Raw genomic sequence first — 25,191 nt, 5'->3', positions numbered from 1 at the left:
ACGTTTATTATAAATACGACATTCTCAAATGGTTTCGAAATTAAGTGTCTTATCAGCAGAATCGTGCAGAGTTTCTGCCGAACATACACAGCATTAGTTCCTAACACACTTTGGCAGAGTTGGTGTCACTGCCTGGGAAAGGAACATTAATGGTGATTTTGTGGAAAGTCAGGTGAAATGGGTGGTTGGTCAGACTGACCAGCACCCTGTGCTGTGTGGATCGCTCGTGGTTCTGGCCACCAATCGCCAAGCAAATTGGTTGCAGAGACTTCCACGTGTAGAGTGACTTCAGTTGTGTGCAACCGAGTTGCGCAACTGCTTGCACCGGCTGTGGCCGTGTGCGGAAAGCTAACTCGGGTCAAACCTGGGTTTCGAAGCGCGGTGTAGCGTTAACCATGACACTACCGCTCCACACAATCACACACACGCGAAGATCGACACCAAATACGTGCTCTGTTGCACCGCACAGCAACTCACACGCACACTGCAGTGTCCAATAACAACACAAATGTATTAATCATGACAACCACCTGCTCTGCCACTCAAAGCAATGTCCATCACATGGCCATCAACGCGACACATATAGTTCATCACGGTCACCCGACCAGCAGGAGTCACGTGTGTGAGCAGTCCGTGAATGTCGCCGGGCTATGGTGATGCAGTGGTGTGGGTTGGACAAGGGGCGGATGATGATGTCTGTCATGGAAATCTGTGGAGCGGCACGGAACAAAAGTGGGACGGGTGGCCCAGTGTGGAACAGGAGCCGCTCGGCTGGGACGAAGGTGGGGAGGAATCCACTGATCCGGTGGAGGCGTGGGGAGGAGGGCGGGACGCCGCGTGAAGCGCGACTCGTGGGAGTAGTGCCAGGCAGAAGGGGCACCTGGGACTCCGTACGCGGGACCCCGGCCGTTGCACCTGGGCTGGGGGGGGATCCGCTGCCCTGCAGGTGGAGCGAGGCCGGGGGGAAGGTGCTCTCGGTCCGGGTGGATGGGACGAATCAATGCGGATGGAGTTGAGGATTCGAGAGGAGGTTTGCGGAGGCGGGGAGGAAGGCGGCTGTTGCGGGACTTGCGGTAATGCTGCCGTGAAGAATAGGGAGCAAAAGACTCGTGTGCCGGGCCCGGTCTGGTATCACGGTGGCGTGGAGGAACCCAGGGCTCTGGTGGAGGTGGAGGCAGGTGGAAAGCAGGGAGCTCCCAATCCTGGGGTTTAGCTTGATTACTCATGGGTGGAGGTGATGGTGCGAGTGGCGGTGGTGGCGATAGTGGCAGTGGAAGCGATGGCAGAAGTGGAGGTTGAGGCAATGGCAGGAGTGAAGGTGGAGTCGATGTCAGCAGTGGGGGTAGAGTTGATATCAGTGGTGGAGGCAATGGCCTGAGTAGAGATGGAGGCGATGGCAGCAGTGGAGTTGAGGATTCGAGAGGAGGTTTGCGGAGGCGGGGAGGAAGGCGGCTGTTGCGGGACTTGCGGTAACGCTGCCGTGAAGAACAGGGAGCAAAAGACTCGTGTGCCGGGCCCGGTCTGGTATCACGGTGGGGTGGAGGAGCCCAGGGCTCTGGTGGAGGTGGAGGCAGGTGGAAAGCAGGGAGCTCCCAATCCTGGGGGTTAGCTTGATTACTCATGGGTGGAGGTGATGGTGCGAGTGGCGGTGGTGGCGATAGTGGCAGTGGAGGCGATGGCAGAAGTGAAGGTTGAGGCAATGGCAGGAGTGAAGGTGGAGTCGATGTCAGCAGTGGGGGTAGAGTTGATATCAGTGGTGGAGGCAATGGCCTGAGTAGAGATGGAGGCGATGGCAGCAGTGGAGCCGATGGCCCGATTGGAGGTGTAGGCGATGGCAGCAGTGGGGGCGATGTCCTGAGTAGAGATGGAGGCGATGGCCTGAGTAGAGGTAGAGGCGATGGCCTGAGTAGAGGTGGAGGCGATGGCCTGAGTTGAGGTGGAGACGATGGCCTGAGTAGAGGTGGAGGCGATGGCCCGAGTAGAGGTGGAGGCGATGGCCCGAGTGGAGGTGGAGGCGATTGCCTGAGTGGAGATGGAGGCGATGGCCTGAGTAGAGGTGGAGGCGATGGCCCGAGTGGAGGTGGAGGCGATTGCCTGAGTAGAGGTGGAGACGATGGCCTGAGTAGAGGTGGAGGCGATGGCCTGAGTAGAGGTAGAGGCGATGGCCTGAGTTGAGGTGGAGACGATGGCATGAGTAGAGGTGGTGGCGATGGCCTGAGTAGAGATGGAGGCGATGGCCTGAGTAGAGGTGGAGGCGATGGCCTGAGTGGAGGTGGAGGCGATGGCCTGAGTTGAGGTTGAGACGATGGCATGAGTGGAGGTAGAGGCGATTGCCTGAGTGGAGGTGGAGGCGATGGCCTGAGTAGAGGTGGAGGCGATGGAAGCAGTGGAGGTGGAGTTGATATCAGTGGGGGAGGCGATGGCCTGAGTAGAGATGGAGACGATGTCCTGAGTGGAGGTGGAGGCGATGGCCTGAGTAGAGGTGGAGGCGATGGCCTGAGTTGAGGTGGAGACGATGGCATGAGTTGAGGTTGAGACGATGGCATGAGTGGAGGTAGAGGCGATTGCCTGAGTGGAGGTGGAGGCGATGGCCTGAGTAGAGGTGGAGGCGATGGAAGCAGTGGAGGTGGAGTTGATATCAGTGGGGGAGGCGATGGCCTGAGTAGAGATGGAGACGATGTCCTGAGTGGAGGTGGAGGCGATGGCCTGAGTAGAGGTGGAGGCGATGGCCCGAGTGGAGGTGGAGAAGATGGCCCGAGTGGAGGTGGAGGCGATGGCCTGAGTGGAGGTGGAGGCGATGGAAGCAGTGGAGGTGGAGTTGATATCAGTGGGGGAGGCGATGGCCTGAGTAGAGATGGAGACGATGTCCTGAGTGGAGGTGGAGGCGATGGCCTGAGTAGAGGTGGAGGCGATGGCCTGAGTTGAGGTGGAGACGATGGCATGAGTAGAGGTGGAGGCGATGGCCTGAGTAGAGATGGAGGCGATGGCCTGAGTAGAGGTGGAGGCGATGGCCTGAGTAGAGGTGGAGGCGATGGCCCGAGTGGAGGTAGAGGCGATTGCCTGAGTGGAGGTGGAGGCGATGGCCTGAGTAGAGGTGGAGGCGATGGCCTGAGTGGAGGTGGAGGCGATGGCCTGAGTAGAGGTGGAGGCGATGGCCCGAGTGGAGGTGGAGAAGATGGCCCGAGTGGAGGTGGAGGCGATGGCCTGAGTGGAGGTGGAGGCGATGGAAGCAGTGGAGGTGGAGTTGATATCAGTGGGGGAGGCGATGGCCTGAGTAGAGATGGAGACGATGGCCTGAGTGGAGGTGGAGGCGATGGCAGCGGGGGAGGCGATGGCAGCGGTGGAGGCGATGGCCCGAGTAGAGATGGAGGCAATGGCCCGAGTGGAGGTGGAGGCGATGGCCCGAGTGGAGGTGGAGGCGATGGCCCGAGTGGAGGTGGAGACGATGGCCCGAGTGGAGGTGGAGGCGATGGCCCGAGTGGAGGTGGAGGCGATGGAAGCATTGGAGGTGGAGTTGATATCAGTGGGGGAGGCGATGGCCTGAGTAGAGATGGAGGCGATGGCCTGAGTGGAGGTGGAGGCGATGGCAGCGGGGGAGGCGATGGCAGCGGTGGAGGCGATGGCCCGAGTAGAGATGGAGGCAATGGCCCGAGTGGAGGTGGAGGCGATGGCCCGAGTGGAGGTGGAGGCGATGGCCCGAGTGGAGGTGGAGGCGATGGCCCGAGTGGAGGTGGAGGCGATGTAAGCATTGGAGGTGGAGTTGATATCAGTGGGGGAGGCGATGGCCTGAGTAGAGATGGAGGCAATGGCCCGAGTGGAGGTGGAGGCGATGGCCCCAGTGGGAGCGATGGCCTGAGTGGAGCTGGATTCTTCAGGTGAGGAGCACAGCTCTGCTTGGTGCCGGGGCTGTTTCCCCTCCCCTGCGCCCGCCGCTTTCGTCTCCGCGCCGCGGCCATACGAGCCCAGGGACTCGGTGCTCGGCCGAGACCTCCACCTTTCTTTCTCTGCAGCGCCCGGGAAATCTTCCTCCTTCCGGTCCTCATCCTCATTCTCATCGCTCTCTGCAAAAGTTACGAAAAACATCAACGGCGTCATTAGCTGAATCTCCCTGCTCCGTGTCTGTGAGTGCGTTGTGACCCTGGGGACAGACTTGCGAGTTTGTTTTTTACGTTTTTGAGCCAGGAGGCCAGGATTGGGAAAAACTTGGGCCACTTTTCATCCAGGCAACTGAAGAGCAGCACAGACTAAGTCTTACTTACCAAACATTTAAACTAACAACAGCATACTCTTTGGTATCTTTCGGTAAAATCACGTAGATAGAAAAATAACTAATAAAGTGAAACCTTGGATTGCGAGCATAATTCCTTCTGGAAACGTGCTCTTAATCCAAAGCACTCGTATATCAAAGCGAATTTCCCCCATAAGAAATAATGGAAACTCAGATGATTCGTTCCACAAACCAAAAATACCGTATTCATATAAAAAATATTAATACAAAATACCTTTTTATATTTTTATTATTTAATATAAAGTAATCAAATTTATTAATTACATTTAATCGTGGCTGGTGTGAGGGAGACGAGATAGAGGATGGTTATTGTGTAGGACGACTTTCACTTGCAGTACAGTTACTAAAGAACAGTCACTACACATGGACACAAAATAAAAAAATGCTTTACGCACACACACGTATTCACAACACTACAGTACTGTAGTAAACAGTATACACGTGGTCACAACACTATAGTACTATAGTAAACAAGATAGGTTCGCACGGATGTTGACTATACGAGTGAGGCACACCGACTGAGACCGAGCATGGGAGACGATTACCCACAATCCCGCAGTATACACGTGGTCACAACACTATAGTACTATAGTAAACAGTATACACGTGGTCACAACACTATAGTACTGTAGTAAACAGTACACACGTGGTCACAACACTATAGTACTGTAGTAAACAGTATACACGTGGTCACAACACTATAGTACTATAGCAAATACAGTATACACGTGGTCACAACACTACAGTACTATAGTAAACAGTATACACGTGGTCACAACACTATAGTACTGTAGTAAACAGTACACACTTGGTCACAACACTATAGTACTGTAGTAAAGAGTATACACGTGGTCACAACACTATAGTACTGTAGTAAACAGTATACACGTGGTCACACTATAGTACTATAGTAAACAGTACACACGTGGTCACAACACTATAGTACTGTAGTAAACAGTATACACGTGGTCACAACACTATAGTACTGTAGTAAACATTACACACGTGATCACAACACTATAGTACTGTAGTAAACATTACACACGTGGTCACAACACTATAGTACTGTAGCAAACAGTGTACACGTGGTCACAACACTATAGTACTATAGTAAACAGTACACACGTGGTCACACCACTATAGTACTGTAGTAAACAGTATACATGTGGTCACAACATTATAGTACTATAGTAAACAGTATACACGTGGTCACAACACTATAGTACTATAGTAAACAGTATAGACGTGGTCACAATACTATAGTACTATAGTAAACAGTATACACGTGGTCACAACACTATAGTACTGTAGTAAACAGTATACACGTGGTCCCAACACTATAGTACTATAGTAAACAGTATACACGTGGTCCCAACACTATAGTACTATAGTAAACAGTATACACGTGGTCACAACACTACAGTACTATAGTAAACAGTATACACTTGGTCACAACACTATAGTACTGTAGTAAACAGTATACACGTGGTCACAACACTATAGTACTATAGTAAACAGTATACACGTGGTCACAACACTATAGTACTATAGTAAACAGTATACACGTGGTCACAACACTATAGTACTATAGTAAACAGTATACACGTGGTCACAACACTATAGTACTGTAGTAAACAGTATACACGTGGTCACAACACTATAGTACTGTAGTAAACAGTATACACGTGGTCCCAACACTATAGTACTATAGTAAACAGTATACACGTGGTCACAACACTATAGTACTGTAGTATACAGTATACACGTGGTCACAACACTACAGTACTATAGTAAACAGTATGCACGTGGTCACAACACTATAGTACTGTAGTAAACAGTATAGACGTGGTCACAACACTATAGTACTATAGTAAACAGTATACACATGGTCACAACACTATAGTACTATAGTAAACAGTATACACGTGGTCACAACACCATAGTACTGTAGTAAACAGTATACACGTGGTCACAACACTATAGTACTATAGTAAACAGTATACACATGGTCACAACACTATAGTACTATAGGAAACAGTATACACGTGGTCACAACACTATAGTACTGTAGTAAACAGTATACACGTGGTCCCAACACTATAGTAATGTAGTAAACATTACACACGTGGTCACAACACTATAGTACTGTAGTAAACAGTGTACACGTGGTCACAACACTATAGTACTATAGTAAACAGTAAACACGTGGTCACAACACTATAGTACTATAGTAAACAGTATACACGTGGTCACAACACTATAGTACTGTAGTAAACAATATACACGTGGTCACAACACTATAGTACTATAGTAAACAGTATACACGTGGTCACAACACTATAGTACTGTAGTAAACAGTATAGACGTGGTCACAACACTATAGTACTGTAGTAAACAGTATACACGTGGTCACAACACTATAGTACTGTAGTAAACAGTATACACGTGGTCACAACACTATAGTACTGTAGTAAACAGTATACACGTGGTCACAACACTATAGTACTGTAGTAAACAGTATACACGTGGTCACAACACTATAGTACTGTAGTAAACAGTATACACGTGGTCACACTATAGTACTATAGTAAACAGTATACACGTGGTCACAACACTATAGTACTGTAGTAAACAGTATACACGTGGTCACAACACTATAGTACTGTAGTAAACATTACACACGTGATCACAACACTATAGTACTGTAGTAAACAGTATACACGTGGTCCCAACACTATAGTACTGTAGTAAACAGTATAGACGTGGTCACAACACTATAGTACTATAGTAAACAGTATACACATGGTCACAACACTATAGTACTATAGTAAACAGTATACACGTGGTCACAACACCATAGTACTGTAGTAAACAGTATACACGTGGTCACAACACTATAGTACTATAGTAAACAGTATACACATGGTCACAACACTATAGTACTATAGGAAACAGTATACACGTGGTCACAACACTATAGTACTGTAGTAAACAGTATACACGTGGTCCCAACACTATAGTAATGTAGTAAACATTACACACGTGGTCACAACACTATAGTACTGTAGTAAACAGTGTACACGTGGTCACAACACTATAGTACTATAGTAAACAGTAAACACGTGGTCACAACACTATAGTACTATAGTAAACAGTATACACGTGGTCACAACACTATAGTACTGTAGTAAACAATATACACGTGGTCACAACACTATAGTACTATAGTAAACAGTATACACGTGGTCACAACACTATAGTACTGTAGTAAACAGTATAGACGTGGTCACAACACTATAGTACTGTAGTAAACAGTATACACGTGGTCACAACACTATAGTACTGTAGTAAACAGTATACACGTGGTCACAACACTATAGTACTGTAGTAAACAGTATACACGTGGTCACAACACTATAGTACTGTAGTAAACAGTATACACGTGGTCACAACACTATAGTACTGTAGTAAACAGTATACACGTGGTCACACTATAGTACTATAGTAAACAGTATACACGTGGTCACAACACTATAGTACTGTAGTAAACAGTATACACGTGGTCACAACACTATAGTACTGTAGTAAACATTACACACGTGATCACAACACTATAGTACTGTAGTAAACAGTATACACGTGGTCCCAACACTATAGTACTATAGTAAACAGTATACACGTGGTCACAAGACTATAGTACTGTAGTATACAGTATACACGTGGTCACAACACTACAGTACTATAGTAAACAGTATGCACGTGGTCACAACACTATAGTACTGTAGTAAACAGTATAGACGTGGTCACAACACTATAGTACTATAGTAAACAGTATACACATGGTCACAACACTATAGTACTATAGGAAACAGTATACACGTGGTCACAACACTATAGTACTGTAGTAAACAGTATACACGTGGTCCCAACACTATAGTACTATAGTAAACAGTATACACGTGGTCACAAGACTATAGTACTGTAGTATACAGTATACACGTGGTCACAACACTACAGTACTATAGTAAACAGTATGCACGTGGTCACAATACTATAGTACTGTAGTAAACAGTATAGACGTGGTCACAACACTATAGTACTATAGTAAACAGTATACACATGGTCACAACACTATAGTACTATAGCAAACAGTATACACGTGGTCACAACACTATAGTACTGTAGTAAACAGTATACACGTGGTCCCAACACTATAGTACTATAGTAAACAGTATACACGTGGTCACAACACTATAGTACTGTAGTATACAGTATACACGTGGTCACAACACTACAGTACTATAGTAAACAGTATGCACGTGGTCACAACACTATAGTACTGTAGTAAACAGTATAGACGTGGTCACAACACTATAGTACTATAGTAAACAGTATACACATGGTCACAACACTATAGTACTATAGTAAACAGTATACACGTGGTCACAACACCATAGTACTGTAGTAAACAGTATACACGTGGTCACAACACTATAGTACTATAGTAAACAGTATACACATGGTCACAACACTATAGTACTATAGGAAACAGTATACACGTGGTCACAACACTATAGTACTGTAGTAAACAGTATACACGTGGTCCCAACACTATAGTAATGTAGTAAACATTACACACGTGGTCACAACACTATAGTACTGTAGTAAACAGTGTACACGTGGTCACAACACTATAGTACTATAGTAAACAGTAAACACGTGGTCACAACACTATAGTACTATAGTAAACAGTATACACGTGGTCACAACACTATAGTACTGTAGTAAACAATATACACGTGGTCACAACACTATAGTACTATAGTAAACAGTATACACGTGGTCACAACACTATAGTACTGTAGTAAACAGTATAGACGTGGTCACAACACTATAGTACTGTAGTAAACAGTATACACGTGGTCACAACACTATAGTACTGTAGTAAACAGTATACACGTGGTCACAACACTATAGTACTGTAGTAAACAGTATACACGTGGTCACAACACTATAGTACTGTAGTAAACAGTATACACGTGGTCACAACACTATAGTACTGTAGTAAACAGTATACACGTGGTCACACTATAGTACTATAGTAAACAGTATACACGTGGTCACAACACTATAGTACTGTAGTAAACAGTATACACGTGGTCACAACACTATAGTACTGTAGTAAACATTACACACGTGATCACAACACTATAGTACTGTAGTAAACATTACACACGTGGTCACAACACTATAGTACTGTAGCAAACAGTGTACACGTGGTCACAACACTATAGTACTATAGTAAACAGTACACACGTGGTCACACCACTATAGAACTGTAGTATACAGTATACACGTGGTCACAACACTACAGTACTATAGTAAACAGTATGCACGTGGTCACAACACTATAGTACTGTAGTAAACAGTATAGACGTGGTCACAACACTATAGTACTATAGTAAACAGTATACACATGGTCACAACACTATAGTACTATAGTAAACAGTATACACGTGGTCACAACACCATAGTACTGTAGTAAACAGTATACACGTGGTCACAACACTATAGTACTATAGTAAACAGTATACACATGGTCACAACACTATAGTACTATAGGAAACAGTATACACGTGGTCACAACACTATAGTACTGTAGTAAACAGTATACACGTGGTCCCAACACTATAGTAATGTAGTAAACATTACACACGTGGTCACAACACTATAGTACTGTAGTAAACAGTGTACACGTGGTCACAACACTATAGTACTATAGTAAACAGTAAACACGTGGTCACAACACTATAGTACTATAGTAAACAGTATACACGTGGTCACAACACTATAGTACTGTAGTAAACAATATACACGTGGTCACAACACTATAGTACTATAGTAAACAGTATACACGTGGTCACAACACTATAGTACTGTAGTAAACAGTATAGACGTGGTCACAACACTATAGTACTCTAGTAAACAGTATACACGTGGTCACAACACTATAGTACTGTAGTAAACAGTATACACGTGGTCACAACACTATAGTACTGTAGTAAACAGTATACACGTGGTCACAACACTATAGTACTGTAGTAAACAGTATACACGTGGTCACAACACTATAGTACTGTAGTAAACAGTATACACGTGGTCACACTATAGTACTATAGTAAACAGTATACACGTGGTCACAACACTATAGTACTGTAGTAAACAGTATACACGTGGTCACAACACTATAGTACTGTAGTAAACATTACACACGTGATCACAACACTATAGTACTGTAGTAAACATTACACACGTGGTCACAACACTATAGTACTGTAGCAAACAGTGTACACGTGGTCACAACACTATAGTACTATAGTAAACAGTACACACGTGGTCACACCACTATAGAACTGTAGTAAACAGTATACACGTGGTCACAACACTATAGTACTATAGTAAACAGTATAGACGTGGTCACAACACTATAGTACTGTAGTAAACAGTATACACGTGGTCACACTATAGTACTATAGTAAACAGTATACACGTGGTCACAACACTATAGTACTGTAGTAAACAGTATACACGTGGTCACAACACTATAGTACTGTAGTAAACATTACACACGTGATCACAACACTATAGTACTGTAGTAAAAATTACACACGTGGTCACAACACTATAGTACTGTAGCAAACAGTGTACACGTGGTCACAACACTATAGTACTATAGTAAACAGTACACGCGTGGTCACACCACTATAGAACTGTAGTAAACAGTATACACGTGGTCACAACATTATAGTACTATAGTAAACAGTATACACGTGGTCACAAGACTATAGTACTATAGTAAACAGTATAGACGTGGTCACAAAACTATAGTACTATAGTAAACAGTATACACGTGGTCACAACACTATAGTACTGTAGTAAACAGTATACACGTGGTCCCAACACTATAGTACTATAGTAAACAGTATACACGTAGTCACAACACTATAGTACTGTAGTAAACAGTATACACGTGGTCACAACACTGTAGTACTGTAGTAAACAGTATACACGTGGTCCCAACACTATAGTACTATAGTAAACAGTATACACGTGGTCACAACTCTACAGTACTATAGTAAACAGTATACACTTGGTCTCAACACTATAGTACTGTAGTAAACAGTATACACGTGGTCACAACACTATAGTACTATAGTAAACAGTACACGCGTGGTCACACCACTATAGAACTGTAGTAAACAGTATACACGTGGTCACAACATTATAGTACTATAGTAAACAGTATACACGTGGTCACAACACTATAGTACTATAGTAAACAGTATACACGTGGTCACAACACTATAGTACTGTAGTAAACAGTATACACGTGGTCCCAACACTATAGTACTATAGTAAACAGTATACACGTGGTCACAACTCTACAGTACTATAGTAAACAGTATACACTTGGTCTCAACACTATAGTACTGTAGTAAACAGTATACACGTGGTCACAACACTATAGTACCATAGTAAACAGTATACACATGGTCACAACACTATAGTACTATAGGAAACAGTATACACGTGGTCACAACACTATAGTACTGTAGTAAACAGTATACACGTGGTCCCAACACTATAGTACTATAGTAAACAGTATACACGTGGTCACAACACTATAGTACTATAGTAAACAGTATACACGTGGTCACAACACTATAGTACTATAGTAAACAGTATACACGTGGTCACAACACTATAGTACTGTAGTAAACAGTATACACGTGGTCCCAACACTATAGTACTATAGTAAACAGTATACACGTGGTCACAACACTATAGTACTGTAGTATACAGTATACACGTGGTCACAACACTACAGTACTATAGTAAACAGTATGCACGTGGTCACAACACTATAGTACTGTAGTAAACAGTATAGACGTGGTCACAACACTATAGTACTATAGTAAACAGTATACACATGGTCACAACACTATAGTACTATAGGAAACAGTATACACGTGGTCACAACACTATAGTACTGTAGTAAACAGTATACACGTGGTCCCAACACTATAGTACTATAGTAAACAGTATACACGTGGTCACAACACTATAGTACTGTAGTATACAGTATACACGTGGTCACAACACTACAGTACTATAGTAAACAGTATGCACGTGGTCACAACACTATAGTACTGTAGTAAACAGTATAGACGTGGTCACAACACTATAGTACTATAGTAAACAGTATACACATGGTCACAACACTATAGTACTATAGTAAACAGTATACACGTGGTCACAACACTATAGTACTGTAGTAAACAGTATACACGTGGTCCCAACACTATAGTACTATAGTAAACAGTATACACGTGGTCACAACACTATAGTACTGTAGTATACAGTATACACGTGGTCACACCACTACAGTACTATAGTAAACAGTATGCACGTGGTCACAACACTATAGTACTGTAGTAAACAGTATAGACGTGGTCACAACACTATAGTACTATAGTAAACAGTATACACATGGTCACAACACTATAGTACTATAGTAAACAGTATACACGTGGTCACAACACTATAGTACTGTAGTAAACAGTATATACGTGGTCCCAACACTATAGTACTATAGTAAACAGTATACACGTGGTCACAACACTATAGTACTGTAGTAAACAGTATACACGTGGTCCCAACACTATAGTACTATAGTAAACAGTATACACGTGGTCACAACACTATAGTACTGTAGTAAACAGTATACACGTGGTCCCAACACTATAGTACTATAGTAAACAGTATACACGTGGTCAAAACACTATAGTACTATAGTAAACAGTATACACGTGGTCACAACACTATAGTACTATATTAAACAGTATACACGTGGTCACAACACCATAGTACTGTAGTAAACAGTATACACGTGGTCACAACACAAGCTATCGTCTTCAGGTGAAATAATACAGCAGGCGGACTGCTGAGACAGGAAGAAATGTAGCGAGAGAGCTACTGCAACCAAAGGTTACACTATATACGTTTGTGGTGGGATTTGCAAGTAAATGTAAGATCGCAGAGCAAGCATACCCCGGCTAATCCCTCGGCTACTCCGAGGGGGAGTGGGAGCGGAGGGGCTGCCGTAACGGGCGAGATAGTGGGGGTGAAATTTACAGAGGGTACAAGCTGATAGAAAGAGGATCAAACTCAGCAAACTTAGAAATGTAATGCAACTCATTGAGTCGGCCAACACAACAAATAATACTTTGCCTGGTTGATCACCGTCCTTCTCTGCTTGTGTCTCCCTGTGTGTGGGGAGCGGTGGTGCAGCTGTTAGCGCTACGCTGCGCTATGAACCTGGCGACCCGGGTTCGATTCCCGCTCACGGCCAACACCAGTGACGATTATCTGAACCGGTCCCGGGCCTCCCCTAGGTCGACTCAGCCTCAAATGAGTACCTGGTGCGGTGTGTAAACATCGCCACTAGGGAGACAAAGGCGGTCGGGCGTGGTGCTGGCCACCCACCCCCTCGTGTACTGTTCCGGCCTTCACAGGTGCTCGCTAACAGCACTTGCCCCTACAGTCTGTTCAGGCTATACGGGGGATCTTTGTGTCTCCCTGTCTGTGTTTGGTCTCTCTCTCTCAAATTTAGTTTCACCTGATGACGACTGCTTGAGTTGCAATCGAAACGTCGTATTCTATTATTTTGTTTATTTTTTCTACGTGACTTTACCGAAAGACCATTGAGTAACAACAGTGTTTTTACGAATCACAGCTAAGAGACAAACAACATTATATTTTCTATTAAACATAACATTTTAATAACATGTTAAAAAATACTTTAAATCTCATCACTGCTCCTCATACTCAATCCGTGATCAGTGCCGGATTATCCTCGGAACAAAATAATCATTAGCTGTGGGCCCTGCACTTTCAAGCGCCCCGCGCTAAATGATCTCACCCTATAAATCCCCGTTCAGTGATTCTGTACTTGCTCTATTACTATAGTAAAATTACAATTACTTTACTATGCAAGTTAAAAACTTCGTGCTTTATAATTGTGTTTTTTATTTATTCTGGGCACCTTTATAATATAAGCTACAGGACCCGCACGAGCTTAATCCGGCACTGTCCGGGATACTGTTCCAGTGCCCAACCAGGCTGTTGAAGACACCGTGAGTGGAGTTGAGGGGGATCGGTGGAGGTGTGAAGGGGGCGAGTGATGCCGACGGGCTGCGAGGGGGTCATCCGAGAGGGTGCCCAGTGGGGAGATGAAGCAATGAAATCGCTCCACGTGCAGGTGCTGGGTGGATTACTGCACAGCGGCATCGTGGGAGGTGGCGACGGGTCGTGGACGTCTCTACCCACTAGTGGATTGACCATGGCTGATGGTGGTGATGATGATGGATGTTGCTCACTCACTTGGCGACGTATGAAACGCCAGAGATGCACGGCGATGTGCAGGGTGTTCAGCAGCACGGTGGAGCTGATGGCCTCCTTGCAGCCGCTGTACAGCTGACCCACAGCGTGGAGCAGAGCAGGGAGCGCGCTGTCCACTATGGCCTGGCAGCTGCTGCTCAGCTCACCCATAGCCTGCAGGAGGGCAGGGAGCACGCTGTCCACAATGTCCTCACCGTGGCTACTGAACATCGGTCCCCAGGTGGCGACCGCTGCTGGTGGAGAGACGTTCTTCATGAGTCCGGAGTAGTTGATCGTGGTGGTGGTGGTGTTGGAGCCGTTAATGTCCGAACCCCCACGCCGAGATCCTCCGAGGAGCTCCACCATCGGCTGCGTGAGCAGCAGAACCAAAGTGAGGACAGCCGTGAAGATCGCCATGGTGGTGGTGGCGAAGTTCTCTGAAGAACTCGAAGTGGAGGAGCAGCGTGGGGCGAGGTGGTTGCCTCTCCAGGAGCCGACTCCACTCTGACCTCTGCCGTGACGTCACCGGGCCATGACGTCACCGTGACGTCAGAGGTTTCCACGGCTTTTACGTCATTATAGCATTTGGAACGTGGCTGTGCAATGGAACATCAACACGTGATGCACTACAACACTGTATTGTTTATAGAATTGTAATACAATACTAATTATTCACATCTGAGACACGAGTGACGCTCTAGATTCTGTGCGGATGGAGGAAGCCCCTGGGAGCAGCTGCGTCATTCTGGACGCTTCTATCTGCCCCTGGCATCTGCTCGTAGCTACTGCCAGGGCTATAAAAGCAGCTCCTGTAGCTGCACTGGCAGAACATCGGCAGAGGAGGGAGCAACGCTCACAGCTGAAGCGAGCCTCACTGTGAAGCACATCAACAAGCATGGCCCTGAGTGTTTACTTCTCTGCGATGCACGTGATGGAGAGGAGCGTCTGGCCAGGCTGGCCGGTCTGGAACCCCCGCGGTGAAAGTCTCTTCCAGCAGCTGCAGCGAGACATGAGGAGCGAGATCGAGAGGATGGAGAGAATCTTCCGTGGAGTCGATCAGCTCAGCAGCCACACGCGGGCTCCGGGCAGCCTCGGAGACGCACTGCTGCAGCAGCCGGCCGTGAGCAGTGGGTTCCAGATTGAAGATCCACAGGAGCAGGGAGGCGGGTTTGTCGCGTCCCTGGACGTGCAGGACTTCTCCCCACAGGACCTGGCCGTGAAGGTGTCTGGAGACAAGCTGGTGGTGGCCGGACGGCGCGAGGTGAAGAGCGGAGAAGTCAGCAGCGGCAGCTACAGCCACAGCTGCCAGGAGTTCCACAGGGAGACGCAGCTGCCCAGGGACGTGGACCCGCAGAGCGTGAGCTGCTGCTTGACTGAAGACGGGAAGCTGAAGTTCAAGGCTCAGCGCCGCGCCCTCCCTGCAGCGGCCGAGAGGGTGGTGGTCATTGAGCAGCCAGCGACAGCGACTCCTGGCACGGCCTCTCAGTCCACTGGCACCACTCACGCGTAGAGTGGCGCCTGGAGCATCCATTCCAGCAGCCTGCTTTATTGATGTTTCAATTATATGGATATTTAGATAAATCAGTTTCTTCTATCCACGCTATGTTCAGTAATATTTACGTGTTTCAGCGTTCACATTCAACTTCATTGGATTAAGTGTATCGCTGTAAAGGATTGTGAAATCGTATCGCTTCGTTTTAATTTGCCATTACACGTTCATATATTGCAATAGGATAATGATTAATGTTATCTTCAATTATTTTTCATCATTACACATGACTATTTTGCACAGTCTAATTTTCGAACTACTATAATACTATAGTGTTTGTGTGAATGGTAAATGATGTTTTTTTTGTAATAAAATGCCTTTCAATTTCCTGCAACAGTTGCAACTGTTCTTTTTTCTACATTGTGTTTGTTTCATCGTTACTGTGGATCAGAGTTCTGGACACAGAATTCCCCAAAACTAAGACAACCGGTAACGCGGACTCATTGCTCCCTGTCCGTGACAACTCCGAAGGTGCCAGGCTCACGCCGTCGGCCCTGCCGAGTCACTCCGCACTCAGAATTTGGGATTGGCTTGCAATTGTCTATGATCAATCTTACCACTTCACATTTCACTTGTATCATCCTTCAATTGGTAGTAAATCCTTCGCTAAGGAATTGGTCCTCAAATCGTGGGGTCAAGCGTACCACAGAAAAATTAGTTGCCGTTTAATGTTTGCGACACAGAGAATGTAAATAGTTACATGACAACATCGCTGCTGTAGCAGTGTAAGTCACGCTGCTATTAAAATATTCTATGTCTCGAGTTTCCTGGCTGGCTGCTGGCTGTGCTTCTCTCCACCCCAACAATAACTCCGTTGTTAGTGGGTGCAGGAGACAATAGGGACACCAACAAGGTGGGAATTACCAGAACAGAATTTGAAGACTGACACGGCTAATTTAAAATTGCACTTTCAATGTATGCGCCAATTAACGTCATTCTTTTTGAAAAAATAACTTGTTCTATCCTAGAGATTTAGAAACTAAACCTTAGGACATTAAACTAGTACATTTAAAATGTACGATTAATTGTAAAGTTAGCAAAATAAATAAATGATCTAAATCATATACTATATTCTTGGTTCTTTCGATAAAGTCACGTAGAAGGGAAACAATAAAATAATAAAGATATAAAACAATAAAATTCTCACAAGTCAAAATTCATATACTGTTGATTTATTCTCTCCATCTCCGCAGTTGACACTGCCGGTTGTGTTCCCTCCTTAGCTCCCATTCCCACGTTAGTCTCGACCACCGGCCTTCATCACTTCAAGTTGCGTGTCCTGCCTCACCCCACCATTCTAAACTAAAATTACGTCCTTAAATTGCATATGATGTCCAATTGACGTGTCCGTCTTCCAGTATCAGTGTAATTCTTAGGATGTGCATCATCTCTACGCTTCCTTGTGCATTTCAAAACATTGGTTCTATTTTCCGTTTGTGATGCATCTGTTTGAAAAAAAACGTTCTGCCTAAGGCATATGGCTCAGTTACGTTTCATTTCGATTTAAAGCTTTCGTGATTCCAAGGATTAATATTCTTTGGTTCTTTCGGTAAAGTCACGTAGAATGAGAATAAAATAATAAATTGATAAAATAAAATAACACAATAAAATTCTCACGACGTTTCGGCCACAACACAAGCGGCCTTCATCAGGTGACGGGACGAGACTGTCTGGAGGACAGCGCTGGAGCGAAAAAGCCACGCTCATATCGCGACCTTTAAGCTGTGTGAGAAGTAACAGAGCGCCTTGACAAAGGAATTAGCATAGAATTTAGCATTGAAACAGCTGAGTGATTAGCGTTTCATTATTAACGTGTCATGATTAAGCCAAGATAACAATAAGCACTTTGCTCTGCCCTGATACGCCTCTCTTAATCATTTTCATCCCTCTTCCCCTTCAACAACCGCCCTACGTGTAAATGCACTTCTATGTTTTCAAGGCTGTGTCCCTGTTCTTTTTGCGTTCAGTTTGTCATTCCCCCGCACCTCCAATTAAAGCATGGTTGGCTGCGTACGGTGCGAAAGAAGTTCACCCTGCAAACATACGCTGCGTTGAAAAATGATTCTACTGACTGCAGACCAATCCTGGACATATTTCTCAATACGAGTGCAATATCGAGGGTACAGATCAATACCACCTGAACACAGATGCTAATTCCCGGACGGGTGGCAACTCTAGCCATGCCCATGAAAACATACACAACATCTTGACCATGAATCGCCTATGCGGCAGATTAAATGTCAAACATTTAACATTGAATTCCGATCTACTATTGTTCGTTTTGATTTATTTTGGCGCAGTTTCAAGTAAGTCTTTTTGATATAATTATTGTATTGTCATTTACTGTATAATTATGATAATAGACCAAGCACTGAGACATTGCCCAGGGTTGGTCTACAATCGAAAAGGTGGCAACCCCATAATACATCCTAACGTGTTCCAGTGTTAACACATCGTATGTTTGTATCTTGAACTTCTTTCGCACCGTACGTAGCCCACCGTGCTAATCGGAGGTATGAGGTGAGCGGGAATCGAACTCGTGTAGTCGGGGTTCGTAGCGCAGCGTGCTAAACGCTAAACGCTGCGCCACCGCTCCCCCCACAACACACGCGCACAGCAGCTCCAGAGAGCAGCTTTTGGGTCAGAGGTAGCCACATTGCACTGGAGCCGTCCATAAATGACGTCACGCACCGAGGGGGGGGGGAGGTCAGACATTTGTGACGATGTGTGACGAGGGGGGGGGGGTTTGAGAAATGTGACGTCACCTCAAAATGCGCAACTTTAATTAAATATAGACAACACGTTCTACATAATTAAATAGGCTTTTTAACAAATCTTTTCTTCTACAACATCAGAGTGCAGCGCCACATTAAATACGCACTACAATGACGATAGTTTAAAGCGATGTGAAACATGTATTTTTGGGGAGGGGCGGCGCACAGCTTTGTGACGTCATATTTGAGGGGGGGGGGTCTGACTTTTTGTGACGCCGTGTGACGATGGAGGGGGGGTCAAAAATCGTCCAAAATCGCGTGACGTCATTTATGGACGCCTCCACAGCGAGAAATAGCGCAACAAACCGAACCCACGTACAGCGAGGGTAGCCCTGCCTGGTTTATCATTAATTAATCTCCAGTTAAGTCACAAACGACTCTCTTAGAGCCGAAGGCGCGATCCAGTATCACGTTGGCATGCCGTGTCAACCCGTACGGGGTTACCCCGTATTCGTGTACAGGGAGATTGAGTTTTCAGGTTCATACGGCTTACTACAGCCGTTTCAAAACGGGCAAACCAATGTTTTGTTTGATGGGACTTTGTAGGATGAACGTTGAGATTTGTAAGGGGCACGGGGTGACCAATAAGGTCTGAATTGGTCTGTAATAAGAGAGGCAATGGTTAGGGGTTGACAGGTGTGCGTTGGCACTGCGTGCCACGTCGCGTTGTCATACAGCTGACACTCCGATGAGCAATGATGCGGCGACGCACGGTGCCAATGGGGCCGTCCATAAATTACGTCACGAGATTTCTGACGATTTTTCACCCCCCCCCCCCCCATCGTCACGCGGCGTCACAAAAAGTCAGACCCCCCATCAAATGTGACGTCACAAAGTTCTGCCCACCCCCTAAAAAAAATAAAACATGTTTCAAATCGCTTTAAACTATTGTCATTGTAGTGCGTATTTAACGTGGCGCTGCACTCTGATGTTGTAGGAGAAAACATTTATTGAAAAGTCTATTTAATTAAGTAGAACGTGTTGTCTATATTCATTTAAAATTGCGCATTATGATGTGACGTCACATTTCTCAAACCCCCCCCCCCTCGTCACACATCGTCACAAATGTCTGAACTCTCCCCCCCCAGGTGCGTGACGTCATTTATGAACGGCCCCAAAAAGTTCAACATTCGTGCGTATCCGCCGTGATGTGGGGCGAAGTTTAATTCTAATCTTATTATCCGCGATGCCTGCAGGATTAGCTTTTTCATTCTTCGTCTGCCAAAGCAGATGATTAATGAGAATATTGATGAGATTTCCCCCAGCGCATGTTGGCTGTGGAAGGGCTGTTTAAGACCCGCGGTGAACCCGCTCATCTCCACGTATCGGCATGAAATGAAAAATCGCGGATTTTAGGAAGCGCGTTCGTTTCAAGTGGATGCTTGTTGTCAACACCGCCACATTGACAGCACTCGCAACCATCCCATACTCAATTGAAAACTCTTCTTAAGTAATTGCTTATTGTGTTTAGTTTCTTGTCCTTACCTCATACCTCCGATTAGCACGGTGGGCTACGTACGGTGCGAAAGAAGTTCAAGATACAAATATACGATGTGTTAACACTGGAACACGAGGGTGTGCTATGGGGTTGCCACCTTTTCGATTGTAGACCAATCCTGGGCAATGTCTCAGTGCTTGGTCTATTATCATAATTATACAGTAAATGACAATACAATAATTATATCAAAAAGACTTACTTGAAACTGCGCCAAAATAAATCAAAACGAACAAAAGTAGATCGGAATTCAATGTTAAATGCTTGACATTTAATCTGCCGCATAGGCGATTCATGGTCAAGATGTTGTGTATGTTTGCATGGGCATGGCTAGAGTTGCCACCCATCCGGGAATTAGCATCTGTGTTCAGGTGGTATTGATCTGTACCCTCGATATTGCACTCGTATTGAGAAATCTGTCCAGGATTGGTCTGCAGTCAGTAGAATAATTTTTCAAACGCAGCGTATGTTTGCATGGTGAACTTCTTTCGCACCATACGCAGCCAACCATGCTTTAATTGGAGGTGCGGGGGAATGACAAACTGAACGCAAAAAGAACAGGGACACAGCCTTGAAAACACAGAAGTGCATTGACACGTAGGGCGGTTGTTGAATGGGAAGAGGAATGAAAATGATTAAGAGAGGCGTATCAGGGCAGAGCAAAGTGCTTATTGTTATCTTAACTTAATAATGAAACATATCTGAGCCATATGCCTTAAGCAGAACGTTTTTTTTTTCAAACAGATGCATCACAAACGGAAAATAGAACCAATGTTTAGAAATGCAGAAGGAAGCGTAGAGATGATGCACATCCAAAGAATTACACTGATACTGGAAGACGGACACGTCAATTGGACATCATATGCAAATTAAGGACGTAATTTTAGTTTACAAAGGTGGGGTGAGGCAGGACACACAACTTGAAGTGATGACGGCCGGTGGTCGAGACTAACGTGGGAATGGGAGCTAAGGAGGGAACACAACCGGCAGTGTCAAGTGCGGAGACGGAGGGAATAAATCAACGTTATATACATTTTGATTTGTGAGAATTTTATTGTGTTATATCTTTGTTATTTTATTGTTTCCCTTCTACGTGATTTTACCGAAAGAACCAAGTATATAGTATATGAATTAGATCATTTATTTTGCTAACCTTACAATTAATCGTACATTTTAATTGTACCAGTTTAATGTCAATCCTTTACAGCGATACACTTAATCCAAAGAAGTTGAATGTGAACGCTGAAACACGTAAATATTACTGAACATAGTGTGGATAGAAGAAACTGCTCTTTGGTTTTTTCGGTAAAGTCACGTAGAAATAAGAAATAATAAAATAAAATTTCAGAATAGCATACGACGTTTCGATTGCAACGCAAGCAATCATCATCAGGTATAGAATAGCTAAATTTAAGAGAGAGGAAACACAGAGAGATGGAGAAGCACGTCAAATTGAACAAGATTTAGTAAAGTTTGGAAACAATAATATGCAGCACAGAGGGTCGGTCAAACTAAATATCCATACAATTGAAACATCAATAAAGCAGGTTGCTGCTCCAGGCGCCACTCTACGCGTGAGTGGTGCCAGTGGACTGAGAGGCCGTGCCAGGAGTCGCTGTCGCTGGCTGCTCAATGACCACCACCCTCTCGGCCGCTGCAGGGAGGGTGCGGCGCTGAGCCTTGAACTTCAGCTTCCCGTCTTCAGTCAAGCAGCAGCTCACGCTCTGCGGGTCCACGTCCCTGGGCAGCTGCGTCTCCCTGTGGAACTCCTGGCAGCTGTGACTGTAGCTGCCGCTGCTGACTTCTCCGCTCTTCACCTCGCGCCGTCCGGCCACCACCAGCTTGTCTCCAGACACCTTCACGGCCAGGTCCTGTGGGGAGAAGTCCTGCACGTCCAGGGACGCGACAAACCCGCCTCCCTGCTCCTGTGGATTTTCAATCTGGAACCCACTGCTCACGGCCGGCTGCTGCAACAGTGCGTCTCCGAGGCTACCCGGAGCCCGCGTGTGGCTGCTGAGCTGATCGACTCCACGGAAGATTCTCTCCATCCTCTCGATCTCGCTCCTCTTGTCTCGTTGCAGCTGCTGGAAGAGACTTTCACCGCGGGGGTTCCAGACCGGCCAGCCTGGCCAGACGCTCCTCTCCATGACGTGCATCGCAGGGAAGTAAACACTGAGGGCCATGCTTGTTGATGTGCTTCACAGTGAGGCTCGCTTCAGCTGTGAGCGCTGCTCCTTCCTCTGCCGATGTTCTGCCAGTGCAGCTACAGGAGCTGCTTTTATAGCCCTGGCAGTAGCTACGAGCAGATTCCAGGGGAGCCAGAAGCGTCCAGAATGACGCAGCTGCTCCCAGGGCTTCCCTCATCCACAGCAAATAGCAGTGACTCAAACCTGGGGTTCAGCTGTGTGACGCCTTCTCTAAACTAGCACATCAACAAGCATGGCCCTGAGTGTTTACTTCCCTGCGATGCACGTGAAGGAGAGGAACGTCTGGCCAGGCTGGCCGGTCTGGAACCCCCGCGGTGAAAGTCTCTTCCAGCAGCTGCAGCGAGACATGAGGAGCGAGATTGAGAGGATGGAGAGAATCTTCCGTGGAGTCGATCAGCTCAGCAGCCACACGCGGGCTCCGGGCAGCCTCGGAGACGCACTGCTGCAGCAGCCGGCCGTGAGCAGTGGGTTCCAGATTGAAGATCCACAGGAGCAGGGAGGCGGGTTTGTCGCGTCCCTGGACGTGCAGGACTTCTCCCCACAGGACCTGGCCGTGAAGGTGTCTGGAGACAAGCTGGTGGTGGCCGGGCGACGCGAGGTGAAGAGCGGAGAAGTCAGCAGCGGCAGCTACAGCCACAGCTGCCAGGAGTTCCACAGGGAGACGCAGCTGCCCAGGGACGTGGACCCGCAGAGCGTGAGCTGCTGCTTGACTGAAGACGGGAAGCTGAAGTTCAAGGCTCAGCGCCGCGCCCTCCCTGCAGCGGCCGAGAGGGTGGTGGTCATTGAGCAGCCAGCAACAACGACTCCTGGCACGGCCTCTCAGTCCACTGGCACCACTCACGCGTAGAGTGGCGCCTGGAGCATCCATTCCAGCAGCCTACTTTATTGATGTTTTAATTGCGTGGATATTTTGTTAAATCAGTTTCTTCTATTCACGATATGTTTAGTAATATTTACGTGTTTCAGCGTTCACATTCACCTTCATTGGATTAAGTGTATCGCTGTAAAGGATTGTCAAATCGTATCGCTTCGTTTAATTTGCCATTACACGTTCATATATTGCAATAAGATAATGATAAATGTTATCTTCAATTATTTTTCATCATTACAAATGACTATTTTGCACAGTCTAATTTTCGAACTACTATAATACTATACTATTTGTGTGAATGGTAAATGATGTTTGTTTTTTGTAATAAAATGCCTTTCAATTTCCTGCAACAGTTGCAACTGTTCTTTTTTCTACATTGTGTTTGTTTCATCGTTACTGTGGATCAGAGTTCTGGACACAGAATTCCCCAAAACTAAGACAACCGTTAACGCGGCCTCATTGCTCCCTGTCCGTGACAACTCCCAAGGTACCAGGCTCACGCCGTTGGCCCTGCCGAGTCACTCCGCACTCAGAATTTGGGATTGGCTTGCAACTGTCTATGATCAATCTTACCACTTCACATTTCACTTGTATTATCCTTCAATTAGTAGTTAATCCTTCGCTAAGGAATTTGTCCTCAAATCGTGGGGACAAGCCTACCACGGAAAAATTAGTTGCCGTTTAATGTTTGCGACACAGAGAATGCAAATAGTTACATGACAACATCGCTGCTGTAGCAGTGTAAGTCACGCTGCTATTCAAATATTCTATGTCTCGAGTTTCCTGGCTGGCTGCTGGCTGTGCTTCTCTCCACCCCAACAATAACTCCGTTGTTAGTGGGTGCAGGAGACAATAGGGACACCAACAAGGTGGGAATTACCAGAACAGTATTTGAAGACTGACACGGTTAATTTAAAAATGCACTTTCAATGTATGCGCCAATTAACGTCATTCTTTTTGAAAAAATAACTTGTTTTAACCTAGAGATTTAGAAACTAAACCTTAGGACATTAAACTAGTACAATTAAAATGTACGATTAATTGTAAAGTTAGCAAAATAAATAAATGATCTAAATCATATACTATATTCTTGGTTCTTTCGGTAAAGTCACGTAGAAGGGAAACAATAAAATAATAAAGATATAAAACAATAAAATTCTCACATGTCAAAATTCATATACTGTTGATTTATTCTCTCCATCTCCGCAGTTGACACTGCCGGTTGTGTTCCCTCCTTAGCTCCCATTCCCACGTTAGTCTCGACCACCGGCCTTCATCACTTCAAGTTGTGTGTCCTGCCTCACCCCACCTTTCTAAACTAAAATTACGTCCTTAATTTGCATATGATGTCCAATTGACGTGTCCGTCTTCCAGTATCAGTGTAATTCTTAGGATGTGCATCATCTCTACGCTTCCTTGTGCATTTCTAAACATTGATTCTATTTTCCGTTTGTGATGCATCTGTTTGAAAAAAAACGTTCTGCCTAAGGCATATGGCTCAGTTACGTTTCATTTCGATTTAAAGCTTTCGTGACTGCAAGGATTAATATTCTTTGGTTCTTTCGGT

The 25,191-nt window shown here is 45.5% G+C and overlaps 1 protein-coding gene across 1 annotated transcript; it reads right to left on the bottom strand.

The window, feature by feature from the left end:
• Nucleotides 1–492: 492 nt before the first annotated feature.
• Nucleotides 493–4,095, bottom strand: LOC142930161 (uncharacterized). Its single transcript, XM_076072282.1, has 2 exons — nt 2,345–4,095; nt 493–2,272 (listed from the first exon to the last, which is right to left on the bottom strand). The coding sequence occupies exons 1-2, from the start codon at nt 4,093–4,095 to the stop codon at nt 1,615–1,617; spliced, it is 2,409 nt and encodes an 802-aa protein (XP_075928397.1). The 3' UTR covers nt 493–1,614.
• Nucleotides 4,096–25,191: the final 21,096 nt, after the last annotated feature.

The sequence above is a fragment of the Petromyzon marinus genome, chromosome 37 (assembly GCF_048934315.1).
Source record: "Petromyzon marinus isolate PM22_M1 ecotype Great Lakes invasive population chromosome 37, UKy_Petmar_22M1.pri1.0, whole genome shotgun sequence".
NCBI lineage: Eukaryota > Metazoa > Chordata > Hyperoartia > Petromyzontiformes > Petromyzontidae > Petromyzon > Petromyzon marinus.
This window is presented reverse-complemented; position numbering and strand designations above follow the sequence as displayed.